The sequence below is a fragment of the Entelurus aequoreus genome, linkage group LG09 (assembly GCF_033978785.1).
Source record: "Entelurus aequoreus isolate RoL-2023_Sb linkage group LG09, RoL_Eaeq_v1.1, whole genome shotgun sequence".
Lineage (NCBI taxonomy): Eukaryota > Metazoa > Chordata > Actinopteri > Syngnathiformes > Syngnathidae > Entelurus > Entelurus aequoreus.
In genome coordinates this window covers 44,446,679-44,470,997 of record NC_084739.1, presented here as the reverse complement: position 1 = coordinate 44,470,997, position 24,319 = coordinate 44,446,679, and the positions used below count along the sequence as shown (strand labels likewise).

The following is a 24,319-nucleotide window of genomic DNA, read 5'->3' as shown; positions in this document are numbered from 1 at the left end:
TCACTCAGAGAGATCAACGTCAATCCCCCATCATCCTCAGGCTCCGCTCCTGTCAGGGAGAGTGTGTCTGATGTAGTTGGGTTCAGGAGTTCCTCAAAGAGCTCTTTCCAGCGCCCTACGACTTCCTCACTTGAAGTCAGCAGAGTCCCATCCTTGCTGTGCACAGCTTGGATGGTTCCCTGCTTCCCCCTCCTGAGGTGCCGTATGGTCTTCCAGAACAGCTTTGGTGCCGCCCGATAATCCTTTTCCATGGATTCCCGAAACTGCTCCCACACCCTCTGCTTAGCCTCGTTCACAGCCACGGCCGCTGCCCTTCGGGCCTGTTGGTACCTTGCAACTGCCTCCGGAGTCCCCTGGGATAACCTTCTTCAGTTGGACGGCTTCCCTGACCACCGCTGGCCACCAGGGTGTTCGAGGGTTACCGCCCTTTGAGGCACCTAAGACCTTCTGGCCACAGCTCGCAGCTGCATTGCCCATTCCTGGTCAATGTCCCCAACCTCCACAGGGATGGCAGAGAAGTCCCGCCAGAGGTGGGAGTTGAAGTCATTCCGGACAGAGGACTCCTCCAAACGTTCCCAATTCACCCGCACTACACACTTCGGTTTGCCAGGTCCGTCCAGAGGTTTCCCCCTCCATCTGACCCAACACACCACCAGATGGTAATCAGTTGACAGTTCACCCCTTCCTTCACCCGAGTGTCCAAAACATACGGCCTCAGATCAACTGATGCGATTATAAAATCGATCATTGATCTTTGGCCTAAGGTGCTCTGGTACCAGGCACACCATGAGCATCCTTATGCTTGAACATGGCGCTTGTTATTGCAAGTCCACGACTAGCACAGAAGTCCAATAACAATCCACCACTCAGGTTCAGATCAGGGAGACCGTTCCTCCTAATCAAGCCAGTCCAAGTATCACTGTCATTGCCCACGTGCGCGTTGAAGTCCCCCAGCAAGACTATGGAATCCCCTGCCGGCGCCCTATACAGGAACCCATACAAGGTATCCACAAAGGCCGAATACTCTGAACTCTTGTTTGGTGCGTACGCACAAACAACAGTCAGGGTTTCCCCCCCTCCAACCCTAAGGCGAATGGAGGTGACCCTCTTGTCTACTGGGGTGAACTCCAATGTACAGGCACTCAGCCGAGGACTCGTGAGTATCCCCACACCCACCTGGGCCCTCATACCCTGAGCAACTCCAGAAGTGAACAAGATCCATCCCTTGTCCAGGAGTGTGGTTTCAGAGCCCTTGCTATGCGTAGAGGTAAGCCCTACCAGATCCAACCGGTAGCACTCCACCTCCCGCACCAGCTCAGGCTCCTTCCCCACCAGCGTAGAGACGTTACACGTCTCAAAAGTCAGCCTCTGCTGCCCCAAATTGGTCCGTCTGGAGCCTCCACTTTCACTGCCATCCAATTGGCAGCCCACCGGACCCCACTGGTTCCGACCGTGGGTGGTGGGCCCACGTGGCTATATATGTATACATATACACATAAATATACATACTAATATACATACATATGTATATATGTGTGTATATTAGTATGTATATTTATTTATATTAGTATATAGTATGTATGTATATGTATATGTGTATATTTATGTATATGTGTATGTATATACTGTATATGTGTATATTTATGTATATGTGTATGTATATACTGTATATGTGTATATATGTTTGTATATGTATGTGGTTATGTGAATATATATTTATATATATATATATATACTGTATATATGTATGTGTGTGTGTGTGTGTGTGTGTGTGTGTGTGTGTGTGTGTGTGTGTGTGTGTGTGTGTGTGTGTGTGTGTGTGTGTGTGTGTGTGTGTGTGTATTTATATATCCTCGGAGGCTGAATGCTGATTTTAGATTTGCACAGAAATTGTACACCTAGATTTGGAATCAATGTTGAAATATGATATTCAATGCAGCTTTAACAACTATTTTGAAACGTTTCAAGGATGGTAGTTTTATATGGAACTGCATAAAAATTTAACAGGTTCTTTTTTGTTTCATGGCCCGATCCCGCCATAGTTTCATGAAAATAAAGGGACAAGCGGTAGAAAATGGGTGGATGGATTGAGGTTCATAGGGTTCTGAAGAAGAAAACGTACGCTCCTCTGTAAGGTTGAGAGACAAATTTTTTTTTGAAAGAATCTTGAGGCCCTGCCTGCTCTTGTTCTCTTTACTCTAAAGTTTAGTTTCAACCAGCAGTTCTTGGCGTGCCATTGAAGCACTCATGCTGGAAGTACATAGCGTTTTTTAATCCTAGTTTCGTTTTCACATGAATAACACATACACTCATTGTCCTTTGGGTGACCCCTCTTATTAGTCACCAGTACCACATACCTCCAATAATGTGTCTTGCCTAACTCACTTTGACACATGAAGGACTCACCATTTCCCCCGCAAGCAACTCTAGTCAAATTCTAATGAATGGAAAAGTCTAGAATCCCAATATCAAGAGCTGGACTTTACACATTTTCCGTTTATTAGAGCAATACCGTAACTATCTTATGTGATTATGATTGGTAGAAGGCAACCAGTTGTACCTCTTCTGTATGGATGCCAGCTAGCGTATTACATTTGCTGCACATATGGTAAATGGGTTGTACTTGTATAGCGCTTTTCTACCTTTTTTAAGGAACTCAAAGCGCTTTGACACTATTTCCACATTCACCCATTCACACACACACATTTACACACTGATGGCGGGACCAACCCAACCTAACCATATACCTTTAAAAGTACTATATCTCATTTGTACAGTGTTTTTTTCACTCCATTTTTGTTCCAGTGTTTAAATACATTTACATTCTTGAGTCTAAATATAGTTTTTTAACAAAACACACAAAAAAAATCTGTTACCTCATCAAATAATTTCCTTTCAATAAATATATTTCAGTGAGTGAGAACATGCTCGCATTCAAACTTTTTTTTAGTAAAGTAAGAATGGAATGTCCATATATTGTGATGCCTCGGCTTATGAGTTTTTAATGGGTTCTGTGACGGAGCTCATAACCCAAAATACTTCTCAAATCAATGTTCCCAATTGGAAATGTATTTAAATTAATTTAATCCATTCTGAGACCCCAAATATAACCTCAATTTTAACATGTAACATATTTTTTAATGAGAAAAACTAACTTCTTTATATTGAATACTATGTGCCACAAACCGTTACAGCGGTTTGTAATGTACAGCTTTTACCTTGGAGAGTGCACTTCTACGGTATCTCTTGCAAGCTCCTTCTCTGTCAACCACACCATCAACAGCTTCTACATTTTTCATGGATAAATATTTTCGGTTTCAAAAAGTATTTCAACGCCTTGCTGGCGTTATTATAACTTTTATTGACTCATTCTGGTTCAGTATGGTGCAGACTTGCAGTGTTATGCTTGTATTCCTTCATTAAGTGTGCTACATGGCACACACCGGTCATGTTTTTCTTGCTTAAATGTTATGAATATCATCCGTTTCTTCTTATCAGCACTGTCTGTCAGACTCACTGACTTCTAGTTATGTCTTGCTAGCTATTAGCTAATGCCAGCGAGTCAGAAACCAGATGTTTTGGACTGCTTGTCGCCTAAAGCATAACCATCAGCCAAGAAACCGCTCGCTCCTATCTCAAAAAACCTGTGTGACACTCTTAAAGGGGAACTGCATTTTTTTGGAATATTGCTTATTCACAATCCAAGAACACGTCTTTTTTTTCTTCTTTTTTTTTAAGGATTGTAAAGATAGAACGCTTGCAAGATGCTGCTAATGGGAGTCACTACTGTAGCCATATATATATGATATAAATATATAATGTAGTAACGGACACATTCATAACAATATTTAATATGTTCAATATTTACCATATTGTAGCCATTTTAAGCATTAGCAGAACTTATTTCCTGAGCACATTTATTTCAGTGCCAATGGCAACGCACTTCCAACTTCTGGGAACAAACGTGTGTGTGCTCTAATCATGGCAGACTTGGTAACAGATGACAGATGATTTTGGGATCTTTTTGAACCTGAATATACAGAGGATGAACTACATGTTATAGAAGCTAAGCAAACACAAGGATGAGAGAATGAAATGTTGGAGCACATGGTAGCCGAGAGAGTCGGGACCAGCGTGACTTGACGATTTAAATGTGGAGTTCAGAGCCAAGCTATGCCGACAGAAAAGTGAATGCCCAAAATCAACTGGAAAAAAAAACCCGTTCCTGGCTAGTTAGACCAAATGGACAACTGTTCGTTGAGTGAGTCGCTATAATACTTATCATGATACATGCAGCATGTCATGCAACACACTGTGTACAAACAACCTGAAATGTAGGCTAATACTTTACAGATACTACAATATGATCATGTTTTTCACTAATTACAGATTGATGTCCTATCACATTGTTTTGTGCATTACAAACTCAAAAGTGACTCAGCTGATGTGGCAGAAGCTAGCTTACGGCTAATGCCGTAGCATCCCATCGCAATGTGTTAACACGCAAAAAAAATACTTCCTCAATTTTTGCTCCTACAGTAACAATGTCGCCACAGCTTGGTTATTATGCAGGTTAAGGAACATAAATGAAGCATTAGGCCCTTCGAACTTTTGGTTCCTCGATCTATAAGTTACTGTAGACGTGTGTAGTTTGTGTTTTAACCGCATTTCACAGTTCAGGGTAGTTCATACAAACCAGGCTGATGACGTATGGAGGAGTGGTTTACTATATTTCTACACTGATACAATGAAAATAAACAGACAATATTATGTCACAGTTATTTTACTAAAAAGTAAGTTAACAAAATAAAAAGCAATTCTATACAAAAACGGTATGATTTATAAAATAGTGTACCGAATTGTTCATAATAAGTCAGGCATGTTCAACAGGCAGAAAGTTGTCTTCTCTGTAAATGATAAATTCATAAGGTTCATATTATTCCTTTTGGTCTGTTACAGCTGTAAATAACAATATATAAATAATAAATGTCAGTGTTTATCTCACACCAATAACACGAACACATCGGCTTTAGCGTTAGCTTGTTAGCATTAGCATTCTGTTCACTTGGGTTGAGGCTAATAACTACATAGATGGAGTGTCACTAACTATTTTTACAGCATGTAGTTAAGTAAATACAGTAGTTAATATTTAGTATTTACTCTCGTTCTACTTGTGTGCTGCTTCCTTTTTTTCCACATTTATCCAACCAAGTCAGAGTAGTAAGCAGCTGAGGTTGCCTGCTTCATACTCCTCTGTAAATACATTCAAAAGAGTCTGTCCACTTCTCATAGCTTTGCGTATCGAAAAGAAGTTTGTAAAAATAATAAACAATAAACTGCACGTAGCCTCGCCTATCGTTGTCTGCAGCGGGTCCTCGGCTGCGCCATCTACTGCCAGCTGTTTCGTAAGTGAAGGAAAGCGCGGGAAACATTGCAGGTCGGTCACGACCAGCGCGTGTCTGTAATGGACGCTTTGCCGCCGTTGGCGGGGAGTCTCTCCCATTGTTGTCATTGCACGAGTCGGAGGTAGGAGGATGTGGTCCTAAAAAGGCGACCTCTAAGCACCGCTCCGGGGCCAGTTCTGGTCATCCCATGGTAAGCACTGGTGATGTGCGATTTTCTAATTAGAGATGTCCGATAATATCGGCCTGCTCATATTATCGGCCGATAAATGCTTTAAAATGTAATATCGAAAATGATCTGTATCGTTTTTTTTTATTATCGGTATCGGTGTTTATTTATTTTTTTAATTAATTTTTTTTTATTTTATTAAATCAACATAAAAAACACAAGATACACTTGCAATTAGTGCACCAACCCAAAAAAACTCCCTCCCCCATTCACACTCATTCACACAAAAGGGTTGTTTCTTTCTGTTAATAACATTCTGGTTCCTACATTTATATCAATATATATCAATACAGACTGCAGGGATACAGTCCGTAAGCACACATGATTGTGCGTGCTGCTGGTCCACTAATAGTACTAACCTTTAATAGTTAATTTTACTCATTTTCATTAATTACTAGTTTCCATGTAACTGTTTTTATATTGTTTTACTTTCTTTTTTATTCAAGAAATGTTTTTAATTTATTTATCTTATTTTATTTAATTAATTTTTTAAAAAGGACCTTATCTTCACCATACCTGGTTGTCCAAATTAGGCATAATAATGTGTTAATTCCACGACTGTATATATATCGGTATCGGTTGGTATTGGTAATTAAGAGTTGGACAATATCGGAGTATGGGATATCGGCAAAAAAGACATTATCGGACATCCCTAATTCTAATTGCCAGTTGTTTTCTTGCTTGCACATTACGTATTTACCTAGAGTTAGAGAGTTTGAGTTTATTTCGAACATGCAAGCATACAACATGATACATCACAATTTCCAGTTTCTCTTTTTAACATGTTCGAAAAGGAGTAGGAAGAAGCAGAGCTTATTTAATCCTACCCCTTTTCTTTACATAACAGTTGCTGAAACTTTTTGTTCACTTCCTGTTCTCAATTTATTCACAATAAACTCCATAGGTAATCACAATAAAAATAAATAAATAAATAATAGTAAGAATTTAATAATAATAATTGGTGAAGTAAGTCATATTTCATATGATGAGATAAGTAAGATTACTTTAAGAATGAATGAATGGATGGATGAAATAAATTGAGAATGTTTGTCATGGTTCTTCTTCTTTGTACTTTGTAAACGCTTTAAGTTTGAAGAGTTTCTTGAAGTGGATCATATTAGTACATTGTTTGATTGCTTTGCTTAATCCATTCCATAATTTAATTCCACATATTGATATACTGAAGGTCTTAAGTGTTGTATGTGCGTACAAATGTTTTAAATTACATTTTTCTCTAAGATTATATTTCTCCTCTTTTAGGCGGAAGAAAAAGTAGTTCTTACCAATCATGTTTCATTTAGACAGGTTAAGTTACATTCCACTGTATTGCTGCTGGTGATATACATGATCTCAAATAACTAAAGTATCGAAAGTATCGATATTTTGATTTAAGAATCGATACTATAGCATAAAGATCTGGTATCGGCGGTTTCGATATTTTAGTATTGATTCAAACATCACTAGAAAGTACACGTCGGAGGAAGACCAGCCGGAAGAGGAGGTAGGCCGTACTACCTCAACATGTGTTGCCTTCATTATGAGGCTTATATAAAAGGCTTTTAATTTTTTGCGGATCCTGACAGATTTTTATTTTTTTTTCTGGTCCAGTATGGCTCTTTCAACATTTTGGGTTGCCGACCCCTGCTCTAGGTGCATTAAGCAGTTAAGAGATAATTACTCCACTGTAATCCTTCAGATGCTTTGGCCAACGCAAATATAGATGTACCTAAATCTAATATATCAAAAAGATTTTCATTCCGATGTAATAACACTTATTAATCAAATGCCTTGAGAGTTACCATACTCCATTGATTAAAACCAAATGTGTCAAAACGGTCTTATTTGAAGAACTGGTAATGTTAGTAATAAAGTACAGGATAGAAAACAGACTTTAAAAGGAGGATGGAAAGTCGGAGAAGATAAGATAAAGGATAGACCAACACGGAAAAAGTCTGGGGAGAAGATGAAGTCGAAACTTTGGCAGAAGTTTGGCCTTTATTCTCTCTTACCAGAATGACAGAGTTGGATCCGGGAAGCCTCCTGTGCGCGCTTCACGATGGCCTTAACCAACCCGACATACACTTCACAGGAGCCAGACTGTGTTTTCCTTTCACCGACACTCCTCCCCAGGGGTTCGTGGGGGCCAAACCTTGTTTCCTTCTCCTCTCCTCCCCACCTTCATCTCTGCATCCCTCCCAGGCCTAATGCTTAACCATAACTAAGGCCAGATGTTTCCCATCAGCTCCCTAGTCAAGATAACTCTCAAAACTGCCTTGCTCCGACATCCCCCCACTCTCTTTACACTGCAGGTCGTGTTGTTCAGTGAAGTTCTTGGTACAGTATATCCTTATGTGTCTTTGAATTTTATCCTGTATTAACAATATACAGTACGTTGGCGTGAGCATTCCCGTGACTGTTGTCTTTAATTATCTGTATACTTCATCAGCACCATAGAAATACACTACAGTGTATTATACAAGTTGATTGCATGAGAATGACTTTTTTTCAGATAAATGTTTTGTATTAGTTTGCAATCATTATAATTTATGGTGTAAAGTGTTTGTTTGCCACGGTTACACTATATGGCTGCCTCGAGGGCACTAACTTTCAAACGTGCTTTATATTCAGCATTATATCCTGCCCCCTCCCTGCTCCGAGCATTTTAGTCATATGCCCCATTTAACACACACCACACGCAAGTGATCAGTAACAGTATAATGTTATGCTACAAAAGCAGTGTTCGAAATACTGTGCAGGCAGAATACTGTGCAAGTTCTCAGCCATGACTGCAAACTGTTGGTCGCTTCTCTGGGACTGCTTTTGTGTATGTGCGCGTCAGTGACGTGTGGTGAGGTTCATGGCTGGTGAGGCACTGACTTCATCACAGTCAGATTTACAAACATATGGACCCTAAAGATGATCTTATTCACCATTTGATTGGCAGCAGTTAACGGGTTATGTTTAAAAGCTCATACCAGCATTCTTTACACATACAAACTGTAGCACACAAAAAAGCACATTTAATGAAATAAACGTTATTATGGTCTTACCTTTACTTATAAATGAAGTCCATGCGCCGCTCCTTTTGAATAAAAGCATCGATAACTTGTTTATAGAAGTCTTCCTTATCTTTCTTCAGTTTTAAAAGCCTCTCTGTCTCGATGGAGATCTTCCTTTAATTATTACCTCCTGCTTCGATTGAAAGTCCAGTTTAGAAAACTGTTTTATTTTAGATATGTAATCCTCCATGTTAAAAGTCCAGGCGAGAGGAAAAAATAAACGATCGCTGCCGCTGCACTTGACTTGCTAACTGTTGCTGCTTGTTGTCACTTATTCTGCAGCCGAGTAGTCGCAAGAATGATCCCTGGGATCACTGGCGCCCTCTACCATCAGGAGGCGGGATTACTGCGAGCCTCACCCAGTGAGTCTTCGCAGCCGTTTTATGATTGCTCAGCACAAGAAATACGTTACACACATACAGTTGTTGACAAAATACACTGTACATTATATACCTCAGCTAACTAAACTATGGAAATGTATAATATAATTCATATAGCAATACGGTTTCACTGCACAGCAGGCCAGCAGTTAGCCGAGTCATTGCGCAATCCATGGTGAGGCTCAACTGGCTGCTGACTCACCGCAAGTCTCTTCTCAGTATTTGAACGGCAAATGTGAAAATTCAGCGATTTTGAATAAAAATGATCTAAAACTAGTGAAGTTAAATAGAAAATAACTTTATAGTATAATCACTGGATACATATAACAATTTAAATATTTTTTTTTCTTTTTACATTTTTTTTCTTTCCATGATGGCACGTGAGGCCCCGCCTCACCTGCCTCCCCTGACTGCACGTCACTGGTGCACGTGCAATGGACTTGTGCATGTGTATGACACAGCCGTGAGGTCTCCCAACTTTTTCAACTAGTAGGGCCCATTTTGATATTTATATACAGTACAGGCCAAAAGTTTGGGCACACCTTCTGCTCATTCAATGCATTTATTTTATTTTCCTGATTATTTACATTGTAGATCACTGAAGGCATCAAAACTATGAATGAACACATGTGGAGTTATGTACTTACAAAAAAAGGTGAAATAACTGAAAACATGTTTTATATTCTAATTTCTTCAAAATAGTCACCCTTTGTTCTTATTACTGCTTTGCACACTCTTGGCATTCCCTCGATGAGTTCCAAGCACACTTGTGAAGTGAAAACCATTTCAGGTGACTACCTCTTGAAGCTCATCGAGAGAATGCCAAGAGTGTGTGAAAAAATTGATTAGGCCTACTATTATTATATTTATTATATTATTATATTGCACTGTTAAAATCTCATTGTTGCGCTATTGATCAGGTTGTTTCTTTGCATTTAGTTTTTGATTTGTCCAGAGAATTCGCTTTTATATATTGTATGTGTCCGCAACTGTACAGTATGTGTATGATGTATCAGGTGTATTGTAGATTTCTTTATTGCAATGTGCTGTAACACTTAGTCCACATTGATTGGTAGTGAGTCCACTTTGGTTATGGGAATATCTCTCAAAAATCTTTAACTGTTGTGAGCATTCCCTTCAATATTTACCACTTTTAAACCAACAACAGGTGCTGTTGCACCGCCTCTGCCTCACATTGTGATAGATAGACTTTTATTATCCCACAATGGCGATATAACGACTTCATTCAAATTACATTAACAGTAGTTGCACGGGGAGCTCACAGGCAGAGAGAGAAACATGAGGATTGGTTCGTGAAAACTACAATGTCAACTATTGAGACTGTTAATATAATTAACTGTGAATAAAGGCTGCAGTTTATCAAGACGAAGTGAACGTATCTTTCATTTTTTTCACAATTGTAGAATCGATATTGTTACCTCTTAAATTATGCGACATGTACATTAAGTAGGATTACTTATTACTGTAGTATGTGCGAGTCTCTACGCTTGCGCCTTATGACGGATGACGGCGAGACTTGTGCAGTCGCCAATCATGTGCAACGTTATTTAAACATACGCTCTGTGATTAGTGAGTCAAGTGATTTGTGAGATTTTGCACGTGCGTTGGGGGTGGAGGTGAATCATGTGCACTTTTGCGCATGCGTTTTGTGATGAGTAAATCAAGTGTTTAAAGTGAATCACTTCACTTCGGTGAGTCACAGAGTACCTGAGTCAGTAAAAGAATCAGAATCAGAAGTACTTTAACAATCCGCGAGGGGAAATTAAGATTTTCAGCACAATCCCATTCAAGAGCAGACAAGAATCACATTTACCATCACTAGTTTTAAATACCTAAATTATGAATGTTTTGATTAAATTGTGTGACCTAATAAGTTTCCACTCTTGTAATAAACTCCCTTCAAATATTTCAGCGTGTAATTAGACAAGTTTTCCTGTATAATGTTAACAAACCCTGTCATGTAATTACCAAGGGGAATCGGGGTTTTGATCCCCACTGACTCAGTGTGAGAGGCTAAAAGCCAGGCACAGCTTACTGTAACTTACACAGATACAATATGCTTTACAATAATGATGTCATATCTCCAGTATGATTATACTAAGCTATTTCCTGCATTCTCTCCTTTGGACCATCAGTATGTGTCTCTCATGGTTTGTTTCTTCTCCACAGGCTCTTCTGTCTTCAGAGCCCAAATCCTCCAGTTGCAGTCTGTTGAAAATGACCATGAACGAGCTGATTGCTCTTGCCATGCCTGCCACTGACAGAAACACAGATAACTCCACTGTTCCTCAGGTTTGTAATAGCTCCCCATCTCATCTTAGTGTGTATTGGCCTGTTGTGTTTTGACTCAGCTCCATGCTTACGTGCCATCTCCCCACAGGTCCATGCTCTGAACATTCTGAGGGCGCTTTACAGGGACACTCGACTGGGAGAAAACATAATTCCCTTTGTGTCAGATGGAATGCAGGTTGCTGTACTTGGCTTCACTTCTCCAGTGTGGGCAGTGAGTTCCTCTCTACTCAGTCCTTTGCTTTTACACGAGTAATAAGCGGCATCTCAAATTCATTAAAAGTAGTTTTAAAATGAAACCCAAAATATACATTAACAGATATTTGTCTTGAACTCTAAAGATGTCTAAATAGCTAAAATTATTTATTCATAAGTGTCATATTCTGTTCTCCGCCTTTACAAGTCTTGACAATTTTATATTAATGAGATTGTATAATGCATACAACATGTATTATGTTAGGGGTTCGCAAACATTTTGGTCATGTATATTTTCTAAGAACCCCCTTAATGTTGTCACCGAATTAAAAAAAATAAAATTGCTGACATTTATTCAACCTCAATACTTCACACTTGCTTTATTATAATTTATGTACAAACCCCGTTTCCATATGAGTTTGGAAATTGTGTTACATGTAAATATAAACGGAATACAATGATTTGCAAATCCTTTATAACCCATATTCAATTGAATGCACTACAAAGACAAGATATTTGATGTTCAAACTCATAAACTTTATTTTTTTTTTGCAAATAATAATTAACTAAGAATTTCATGGCTACAACACGTGCCAAAGTAGTTGGGAAAGGGCATCTTTCACCACTGTGTTACATGGCCTTTCCTTTTAACAACACTCAGTAAACGTTTGGGAACTGAGGAGACACATTTTTTAAGCTTCTCAGGTGGAATTCTTTCCCATTCTTGCTTGATGTACAGCTTAAGTTGTTCAACAGTCCGGGGGTCTCCGTTGTGGTATTTTAGGCTTCATAATGCGCCACACATTTTCAATAGGAGACAGGTCTGGACTACAGGCAGGCCAGTCTAGTACCCGCACTCTTTTACTATGAAGCCACGTTGATGTAACACGTGGCTTGGCATTGTCTTGCTGAAATAAGCAGGGGCGTCCATGGTAACGTTGCTTGGATGGCAGCATATGTTGCTCCAAAACCTGTATGTACCTTTCAGCATTAATGGCGCCTTCACAGATGTGTAAGTTACCCATGTCTTGGGCACTAATACACCCCCATACCATCACAGATGCTGGCTTTTCAACTTTGCGCCTATAACAATCCGGATGGTTCTTTTCCTCTTTGGTCCGGAGGACACGACGTCCACAGTTTCCAAAAACAATTTGAAATGTGGACTCGTCAGACCACAGAACACTTTTCCACTTTGTATCAGTTCATCTTAGATGAGCTCAGGCCCAGCGAAGCCGACTGCGTTTCTGGGTGTTGTTGATAAACGGTTTTTGCCTTGCATAGGAGAGTTTTAACTTGCACTTACAGATGTAGCGACCAACTGTAGTTACTGACAGTGGGTTTCTGAAGTGTTCCTGAGCCCATGTGGTGATATCCTTTACACACTGATGTCGCTTGTTGATGCAGTACAGCCTGAGGGATCAAAGGTCACAGGCTTAGCTGCTTACGTGCAGTGATTTCTCCAGATTCTCTGAACCCTTTGATGATATTACGGACCGTAGATGGTGAAATCCCTAAATTCCTTGCAATAGCTGTTTGAGAAAGGTTTTTCTTAAACTGTTCAACAATTTGCTCACGCATTTGTTGACAAAGTGGTGACCCTCGCCCCATCCTTGTTTGTGAATGACTGAGCATTTCATGGAATCTACTTTTATACCCAATCATGGCACCCACCTGTTCCCAATTTGCCTGTTCACCTGTGGGATGTTCCAAATAAGTGTTTGATGAGCATTCCTCAACTTTATCAGTATTTATTGCCACCTTTCCCAACTTCTTTGTCACGTGTTGCTGGCATCAAATTCTAAAGTTAATGATTATTTGCAAAAAAAAAATGTTTATCAGTTTGAACATCAAATATGTTGTCTTTGTAGCATATTCAACTGAATATGGGTTGAAAATGATTTGCAAATCATTGTATTCCATTTATTTTTACATCTAACACAATTTCCCAACTAATATGGTAACAGGGTTTGTATAAATATATATAACATGTAACATATGCAGTCCTCAGATTACTATCAAGTTGTGTTCCTGTGACGCGATGCATTTTCACATTCAAACACTTTAAGGGGTCCTATTGTGCAAAACCAACTTTTTTTTACCGGTTAGTTCCTGTTATAGTGTATTTGGGACACAAGTCCTGAAATTTTTAAATCAAACCATGGAGGAACTGCAGCGATATTTATAAAACAATCTTGCCTTATTCCCAGTTTGTTCCAAACAAGCTGTTTTAGATTTGCCCCGACATGTGACGTTTTTCAACATGCGACATCTGTAGATAACACCAAATATGGTAGAGGTTTATCCTAAGAGCTTTGCGCAAGGCTGCCATTGTAGTCCGAAGTTGTAGTCAGTAAGCTCCATATTTTTCTCTATCTTCTTGTTGCGGGGCAGATTGGCTCGTACATCCACATGCATCCTCCGCTCTTGCCATTTTTGATCAAAAGTAGTGAATAGTTGTAACTTAGGGCATGTCCACACCAACAATGATAGTTTCAAAAGCGCATATTAAGTTAAAGCTATCTTCATCCACACAAGTGTTGTTTCAAAACTGTCTGTCTACACACAAACGCACACACCAGCTGTCATTCACATTTTCTTCAATCAGAAGCCTAGAGAAGCAGCAAAAGCAGACTTAGTGACATTACACCACTGTTATTATATTTATTTTGATATATTAGACATACAATGACATGTACATAATCTTTAAAACCACTGCTCTTACACAGAGCCCTGGGAACATTATGAATATTTTTAAGTGCTTGAAACGCGCATACGCGCCTCTGCTGCTGAAACCTAACACTCGTGGAATTATAACATGCTTAATCAGCAACATGGTGACATATTACATGTGCAATAAAGTGTACATTATTTGTAAAATCAGCACACACTAACAAGGAGCCAAGGAAACACCTTGAATAGTAATGTGCCTAAAGCTGCAAAACTCTAGTTGAATTATAACGCATTTAAACATAAATATAGTGATATATTACATGTGCAATGAAGTGTATATCGTCTTTAACATGAGCACACATAAACAAAGAGGAAGAATACAGCATGTTTTTTTTTTAAGTCACTCAGGCACGTTATACGCGCGCGCACGGTGGCGCCCGGCTCCATCTACACAAATGGAACCAACACGCGTAAGTTAACTTCATGATCTGTCGTTAAATAAGGATTAAAAACATGAAATAATATTACAACTTTATAATGACACAAAGCAAAAAGTCGTGCTTGTCAAAGTTGTCCCGTCAGCTGGAGGTCCAATAGCGATCGAATCCAAAACAGCTGACTGTCATTGGAGCTGGCGAGAGTGTCTCAGCATCTTTCGAAGCCCATTTTAATGCATCTTTTCATCAATGTTGAGTGAAAATAGCAGCATCTTTATGTTCAAACATATACAATAAGTCTTCTTATAGTGTGTTTAAAGCCAACAAGGCAGTGTTGTTTACTATATTGGAGATGACAGCGCACAACGGATGCGGTGTCATCTCCAATACTTCTCTGATGACAGCGCACGTCCTCGAATAAGTGAAAGTCTCCAATTAAGCCGTGTACACGCATACGCTAAGCGTAGAGTTTTGGAACTCTACCCTTTGGCCAGTGTTTGCAAAAGTTTAAGGACAAAAGTATGCGTTTGCGTGTGGACAAGAGCCCTAAACGCAGAGATAGGTATGCGTTCATGATTTATCCATGTGGACATGGCCTTATATCTGTCAGTAGACCCTGTTGGGAGCGCCAAAAACTACAACATGGCTGACGGGGAGTAGACGGAAGTCGAAGTGGAGGCACATAAATAAGACCACCCTTAAAATGGCACATCCTGAAGAGAGGGTCAGAAAGCGGTCTTGGCAAAATATTGACAAAAGAACCACCATAACATGTTATATAGACCACAAGAAAGTGTTTTAAATGTAGAAACAAAAAATCATAATATGACCCCTTTAAGTACCTTATGGTGTACACAGAACACATGAATGACATAAATCATAGCAATAAAAACAATAAACACAAAATTAAAATGAAACCGTTATAAAAAAGAGAACAATTGATTTCCTTTATCAATGCATAATGAAACTGCCTTGCTGTTTTATCATCCCTAACAGCCTCACCGTAAACATTAACATTATTTAAATTAGCACAGGCCTTAAACTGCATTTCCCATCCTTTACTGACTACAAACACTTTCAATTCTGTTTCCCTTTTTACTTTGCAAGGTTTCAAACTTTCTTATGACCTTCTCCTGAATCAATATAAAGCTCACTGGGATACAGTGTAGATGTTGGTCTTTCAACACCAAAGCACAAGCAACCTTTCTATCTAAAGAATCAGACCACTACACTGCCTAGTTAATACTGTCATTTTCTTAAGAGTAGATTCTTTATCACACTCAAGCATACCATCTTTATCCTCAATGATGGTTATGACAGTCAAATGGTTGAGACAAAAAGTGTGGCCAATTTTGGTGTTTCTCGTTTCTCAGAGCTTTTCATAATGTTCATTTTCACTTCCATGGTGATCAGCCTTTCTTATACTTAGGAGATGTAATGAAGTGCAAAATGAAAACAAATAAGAGATGTTATCCATCTTCAGTATAGCACTACATGAGGCAGAAATTGTATTCTTTCACCCCGCGTGAGGCACAAATTGTGTGCATGCTGTAACTAATTCTCGAGCGTGTCTCATATATACAAAACAAAATGATGTTTTTACTAGGGCTGTAAACGCTAACGCACGTGATTAATACAAAAAATAACAATTGCGTTATCATAAATGAATGAAGAGTAATTGCACATTCGGTTTGACCGCACCTTAACCCAAAAGGCGGTACGCGTCAGTGATCAGGTCCCACGTGACCACTTTTGCTTCAAAACACACTCCGACTGAACTTTAGCTACAGCTAAGGTAATGTGTTTGTTTTGCAGCGACAGCATTTCTTTTCATCGTCGCACATCAAGTTTAGGGCCATGTCCACATGAACACGGACACTTAAAAAAATGCATACTTATCTCTGCGTTTAGGCCTCTTGGTCACATGCAAATGCTTAGTTTTGTTCTCAAAAATGCAGACTTTTGTGTAGCGTTCCAAAACTCTCCACTCAGCATATGCGTGTACACGGCTCAAACGGAGACTTGTACTCCCCTGTTGACGTCTCGGTTGTGCGTTGTCATTTCCAAAGCTCAACAACACTGCCTTGCTGCCTTTAAACACACTATAAGAGGATTTACTGTACATTTGAACATAAACATGCTTCTATTTTCACTATACATTGAAAAAAGTTGCTTCAAAATGGACTTTGTAACAGTCCTGCCAGCAACAATGATAGTCGTTTTGGATACGATTGCTGTCGGACCTCCACCTAAAGGAACAACTTTGACAAGCAAGACTTTTTGCTTTGTGTCATAAGAAAGGTGCAACATTATCGCATGTGTTTGAACCTTGTTGCACGACAGATCATGAAGTCAACTTATGTGTGTTGGTTCCATTTGTGTAGATGCAGCGGGAGCGACCGTGCACGCACAAATAACGCGCCCAAGCGACTAAAAAAAACATGATGTACCCTTCCTCTTTGTTAATGTTAAAAACCAATATGAACTTCATTGCATCATCCATCCATCCATCTTCTTCCGCTTATCCGGTGTCGGGTCGCGGGGGCAGCAGCCTAAGCAGAGAAGCCCAGACTTCCCTCTCCCCAGCCACTTCGTCCACTTCCTCCCGGGATGTTTTGTTTTTAGCCGATACAAGTGTCTTTTAATGACCTTCCACGATCCTGAACTGCAAGAAGGTGTGGACACTAGCTCCAATGGGTTGTCTCACACGTGCAATAAAGTCCGGGTGAAGTGCCACCCGGACTTCATTGCACATGCATCTCTATATTGATCATTAAATGCGTTACAATTCCACAAGAGTTTTGTTGCGGCACACGCACGTACGTGCGCTTTAGGCACTTAGACATGCAAAAAGGTTTCCTTGGCTCGTTAGTGCGTGCTGATTTTAGAAATAATGTACACTTCACTGCACATGTAATATATCACCATGTCGCTGATTAAACATGTTATAATTGAGGGTTTCAGCAGCTGCAAAGTAGTATATCAAAATAAACATGATAACAGAGGTGTAATGCCACCTAAGTCAGCTGTGGCTGCTTTTTCAGGCTTCTGATTGGACAAAATGTACATGACAGCAGGTGTATGCGTTTGTTTGTAGACAGACAGTTTTGAAACTACACTTGCGTGGATGAAGATAGTTTTAACCCCAAATATGTGTGTTTGAAACTCTCCCTGTTCATGTAGACATGGCCTTAAAATACCATCTTAAAGCGAAACACGTACTTGAGATTGACAACTAGCAGAGAACAAACAACGCTGGCAGAGTTTACCGGCGTCAATTCCAAAGTGTGATTCATCTGAGAAAAACCGTAATCATTTGACTGTCCTAGTTTTTATTTAATTATTAGGAGCGTCTTCATAACCACAAACGGTGTAAAACAAGGACTACCTGATAATAACATACACATTCAAAGAAAAGAAAAATGAAAATACATCCACAATCCTCCATTTGCTACTGGTCTACCGACTGACAGCCATTCAAACTCACTTTCACACCAATAGGCAATTTAATTTCATTAAATTATTAAATGTATGTTTTTGGACTGTTGGAGGAAATGGGAGTAACCAGAGTAAATTAGAATAAACATAGAGACAACATTAAAATTCTCTATAGACAGACCTGAGCCTAGATTGGAACTTTGAACTACTTCACTGTTGGCAACTGTGCTGCACCAAAATAAACATAGTGTTACTTCAAATTATTGGCAAATGAATTGGCATCAGTGCCTTTAAATAAGCCTGTTGTCATAAGTCATTGAATTAGGCTCTATCATGGTCTTATCACGCACAAATCAAATCTATATTAATTGCAGTCAGAAGTGTAGAACGTGATGATGTTGAGGTAAGTTATGTGAGTGGCAGGGCTAGAATTGTATTCGATTAACATGCTGGAATCAAGTTTATTGCAATTTTATTCATTTTAAAAACTGTTCTCCTGCCTTACTTGTCAAGACATTTGCTCTCACAGCTGATGTAAAATAATCTTATTTCAGTTTGCATTTGCGTTAATCTCACAATTATGAGCAGAATCACTCACGTATGATGTGATGTAATTTGTGAGGTGCCCACCTTGCCAGACAGACCAAAATGTGGTCACAGTTTGTAAGATATTGATTTGGCTTTTGGACCCCCCAAGTTCATCCCCACTGGCACTACAGACTTCCAGATTACAACATAGTCTAGGATTACACTACATTTGCAGCTCAAGATCATTTAAATGCTATATTTTACTCAATATTCCATGAGCTGTTTTTTTGCTTCTAAACTACCAGAAGATTGGGTGTTTTCACTACTTTAATATATTACTTTCCTATTGTGATCCTACCATCTAATACCACTTTTGTTTTATTACAGGTAAGGAATTCTTGTACTCTTCTTTTCAGCACTCTGATCACAAGAATCTTTGGAGTGAAGAAAGGGAGGGATGAACACGCAAAAAAAAACAGGTCCGCCTCTCTTCTCTCTCTGGTGTAGAGTGAAATGTTTTTATTGGCGTGCAGTTGGTACAAATCAGTGGTTCTCATTCATGTACTTTATTTGCAAATAGCAATGCAGGTTCACAATTACTAGTTTCAAAATAGTTATCATTTACTCAGCAGTCCATACTTTTACATTTCAACTTTAAGGCAATTAATGATGACATTAGTCTACTAGTCTACTACACAGTTGTTTGTGGGACACCAGCAGGGGGCACTGTTGTAACACTCTCATTTTCCCTTATTCTCAACTCTCAAGACCCTACTGCTTAAAAAGATGCTGTTTTTCGTGTTTTGAGAACTGATATGTACAAAATGCAGTAAGCTAATCAAGCAATGTAAAATGTATCTAATCCATTTGAAGCCTTTTGTCTATCGATCCATTAGTTTATAAGTATCGAACAGACTTTTACAGACTTGTTCTTTAAAATCAGACCACATCTTGATCAAGTATTATTCCCACATATATTTTACCGATAGTTTTATTTTACTTGAACCTGTAACTTTGGGTTGTGCAGAAGGTCCGGAAGTGACGATAGTCAGCAATTAGGAAGAATAAAAATGTCATGATTGGCTGTAGGACAGTATGAGTGTCTTCGTCCATCTCTAGTGAATAATCCAGAGTAGTTTCATTAGTCTTTGAGTCAGATTTGAGGAAGATTTTCACGGTATTTGTTTTGGGCTCATCTTCTAAAAGCCAAGCCAAGGCTGCTCCTGTTTATGTAGTAATGTTTCACTATTTTTATCAGTCGTCTCTCTTTATTCAAACTCTAAGGTATTGCCCACTCCTCTTGACTGCGTGTTTGGTCTTTTATTTACTTCCTGCCAATTGGTTTCCTTGCAAGTCGAGCAACAACAAAGGTTCTCTACTCAGGCCGATTCTGGACTGGTCTCTGGACACCTTCCTATTTCAGGGTCATAGATTTAATTTATTCCTCTACTTTATGACACAAGGTGTTATTGGGTCATCCTCTCTTTATCTTATTTTCAGGTGTCCAGTTCACTTCCAGAGTCTTGCTCTCTTCTCAAAATATGTCCAATCCAGTTCCAGTGCCGCTTTATTACAATGCTATCCATGTTGTCTTGCTGACATCTTACCAATAGATCTTCATACAATACCTTGTTAGGTGAACAAATTAATTGGTTCTTCCTCTACTCTTTGTGTGGAAGACTGACCAGTGCATCAGGAAAGTATTCATAGCGCTTTACTTTCTCCAACACCCCCCGCAACCCAGAAAGGGACAAGCGGTAGAAAATGGATGGATGGAATTAATTAATGTTTGTCCTCCACATGTTACAAACAATACCTCATTATGACAATACGAAAAAAGTTGTTTTTTTCCAAATGCAATGGATGGACATTTATTAAAACTAAAAAAGATTTAAAAAAACACATTTGCAGAATACTGGTTTGATGCACCTTTGGCAGCAATTACAGCTTTAAGTCTTTTTGAATACAATGCCACAAACTGGGCACACCTATCTTTGGGCAATTTTGCCCATTCCTCTTTGCAGCACCTCTCTAGCTCCATCAGGTTGGATGGGAAGCAATGGTTTGTATCCAGGATGTCTCTGTACATTGCTGCATTCATCTTAGTCTCGTCAGAAAAGTGACCAAGAACCTTATGGTCACTCTGTCAGAGTTAAAGCATACCTCTGTGGAGAGAGGAGAACCTTCCAGATTGACAACCATCTCGAGAGCAATCTACCAATCAGGCCTGTATAGTATAGTGGCCAGACGGAAGCCATTTTTTAGTAGATTGTTTGCCAAAATGCACCTAAAAGACTCTCAGACCATGAGAAACAAAATTCTCTGGTCTGATGAGACACAGATTGAATTCTTTGGCGTGAATACCAGGCATCGTGTTTGGAGGAAACCAGGCACCGCTCATTACCAGGCGAATAACATCCTAAAGTGAAGCATGGTGGTGGCAGCATCATGCTGTAGGGATGATTTTTAGCTACAGGAACTGGAAGACTAGTCAGGATAGAGGAAAAGCTGAATTCAACAATGTACAGAGACAACCTTAATGAAAATTGCCGCTTCCCAACCAACCTGATGGAGCTTGTGAGGTGCTGCAAAGAGGAATGGGCAAAATTGCCCAAAGATAAGTGTGCAAAGTTTGTGGCATTGTATTCAAAAGGTTTTGAGGCTGTAATTGCTGCCAAAGGTGCATCAACAAAGTAATGAGCGAAGACTGTGGATAGATACTTAGATGTGATTATTTTATTTTTTAAATCAATGTATTCCATTTTGGAATAAGGCTGTAACATAACTGTATGTCACTTGCTGTCATGTGTCAGCATTCTGTGCCATACAGGAGGGTGGATAGACCCCAGCTCTGCTATAACTTGAGTTTTGTTATAGTTTTAGTGACTTCCATATGTAGTTCAGTATGCTGGATGCATTTCTGGTTTTGTCGACTCTATTTTTTTCATATCTTATAGTACTCCCAAGATGGGTGAACTAATGTGTTGTTTGTTGAGCTTCTTCCTCCACATGAATTGGATCTGTGTGTTTGTCATCGCTTCAGATCTCCCTCTGGTTTACTTTCAGGCACACTTTCTTAAGTTGTTGAGTTGTGATGTTTTGTCTTGTGTGTGTGTGTGTGTGTGTGTGTGTGTGTGTGTGTGTGTGTGTGTGTGTGTGTGTGTGTGTGTGTGTGTGTGTGTGTGTGTGTGTGTGTGTGTGTGTGTGTGTGTGTGTGTGTGTGTGTGTGTGTGTGTGTGTGTGTGTGTGTGTGTGTGTGTGTGTGATTGTCAGCAAAAGTGTATTCCACTGTTTAGGAAAAGGTAAAAAAAAAAAGGGTGTAGAGTGTGGGGGTTTATTATTATAATGTGTTCGGTGAGTTAAAAACCTTCAGAGAGAAAATGGCTAAGAAAATGACCTTTAGTATGTTATCTGTGGCAGAGGTAGGTCATTTGTAGTTTAGTGGTTTACATAGCTGACTTTCATGCATGACTTTTTTGCATGAATGGAATCAATTCCTACACAAAGACAGTATATGTATCATCTGCCTTTTGCCCACTGTAGATAGGATACACTCCAAATCATATTCATCAAATCATATAAAAATGTATTAAGAGAAGATGCAAATTTATTCTCAAAAAGTTGGGACATCGCATGTTCTACTGGCTTTTACTGTATTTCCCCAATGGCTAAAATAACTTCACTGAGATGTTTCCTTCTGCCATCTACCAGTTTCTAATAATGGCTAACAGAAAGTTTCCCAGACTCCTCAACACACAATACTTTCAGCTGTGGTGTGATGAGTGTTTTCTTGCATGCACAGCAATTTTCAGATCACCCTGCAGAATTCCAGTCGCATTAAGATCCGTGCTTTGACTTGGCCACTGCAAAACTGTCCTTTTATTTATGTCAAGCCATACTTTGTTGGTTTGACTCGGAAGTTTTTTGGTTATTGCGGTTTTACAAGATACCCCTCTGCTTCAGTTTTTGAAAACATGTTGTCATGTGTTCTTGAAGTACGACGGGCCCAGTTCTGCTGTCAACCACCAGCCGGAGGTCCAGCTTGACTTTATTTTTTCAAACTATAAAAATGATTTTATGGTTAGAATTAGCACTTTTGAGTGACATGCAGGTTACTTTGGTAACCATAAAAAGCTCTGCTCCATGCAGACAAGGCAGGTGGAAGAGTGGGTGGGTGTTTACACAGCAACAAGCCTGAGCCAAGACAGAGGCAGATTTCTACAACAAAGTTCTGCAGAACAGTGATATTATATCGAATACTTGGATGTTTCTTTGTTTTGCGTTTATATTTTGCCGTGTTTTTTGCATTTTGTTGTTTTTGCTTGATTATAAAAGATGTCGATTAAGGAGGTGTTCTCCAGTAGAGGAGCAACGTCCATTTATTGTTAATATTCATTAAAGGCCTAATTAAATGAATTTTTTTTATTTAAACGGGGATAGCAGATCCATTCTATGTGTCATACTTGATCATTTCGCGATATTGCCATATTTTTGCTGAAAGGATTTAGTAGAGAACATTGACGATAAAGTTTTGGTCGCTGATAAAAAAAAAGCCTTGCCTGTACCGGAAGTAGCGTGACGTCACAGGTTGAAGGGCTCCTCACATTTCCCCATTGTTTACACCAGCAGCGAGAGCGATTCGGACCGAGAAAGCCACGATTACCCCATTAATTTGAGCGAGGATGAAAGATTCGTGGATGAGGATCGTGAGAGTGAAGGACTAGAGTGCAGTGCAGGACGTATCTTTTTTCACTCTTACCCTAACTTAGGTACAAGGGTTCATTGGATTCCACACTCTCCCCTTTTTCTATTGTGGATCACGGATTTGTATTTTAAACCACCTCGGATACTATATTCTCTTGAAAATGAGAGTCGAGAACGCGAAATGGACATTCACAGTGACTTTTATCTCCACAACAATACATCGGCGAAGCACTTTAGCTACGGGGCTAACGTGATAGCATCGGGCTTAACTGCAGATAGAAACAAAATAAATAAACCCCTAACTGGAAGGATAGACAGAAAATCAACAATACTATTAAACCATGGACCTGTAACTACACGGTTAATGCTTTCCAGCCTGGCGAAGCTTAACAATGCTGTTGCTAGCGACGCCATTGAAGCTAACTTAGCTACGGGACCTCACAAAGCTATGCTAAAAACCTTAGCTATCCACCTACGCCAGCCAGCCCTCATCTGCTCATCAACACCCGTGCTCACCTGCGTTCCAGCGATCGACGGAGCGACAAAGGACTTCACCCGATCATCGATGCGGTCGGCGGCTAGCGGCGGCTAGCGTCGGCTAGCGTGTCTGCTATCCAAGTCAAAGTCCTCCTGGTTGTGTTGCTGCAGCCAGCCGCTAATACACCGATCCCACCTACAACTTTCTTCTTTGCAGTCTTCATTGTTCATTAAACAAATTGCAAAAGATTCACCAACACAGATGTTCAGAATACTGTGGAATTTTGCGATGAAAACAGAGCTTTTTGTATTGGATACAATGGTGTCCGACCATTCACGTCACGCGCATACGTCATCATACATAGACGTTTTCAACCGGAAGTTTCGCGGGAAATTTAAAATTGCACTTTATAAGTTAACCCGGCCGTATTGGCATGTGTTGCAATGTTAAGATTTCATCATTGATATATAAACTATCTGACTGCGT

The 24,319-nt window shown here is 39.6% G+C and overlaps 1 protein-coding gene across 2 annotated transcripts in view; it reads left to right on the top strand.

Moving 5' to 3' along the window:
* The window catches only part of thada (THADA armadillo repeat containing), a 251,978-nt gene that overhangs the window by 67,195 nt on the left and 160,464 nt on the right, over positions 1-24,319 (top strand). For both annotated transcript variants that reach the window (XM_062058803.1, XM_062058804.1), the window contains exons 24-26: positions 11,261-11,383; positions 11,472-11,594; positions 19,039-19,130. In XM_062058803.1, coding sequence (XP_061914787.1) covers positions 11,261-11,383; positions 11,472-11,594; positions 19,039-19,130 — 338 coding nt within the window. The remainder of the gene's footprint in view (positions 1-11,260; positions 11,384-11,471; positions 11,595-19,038; positions 19,131-24,319) is intronic.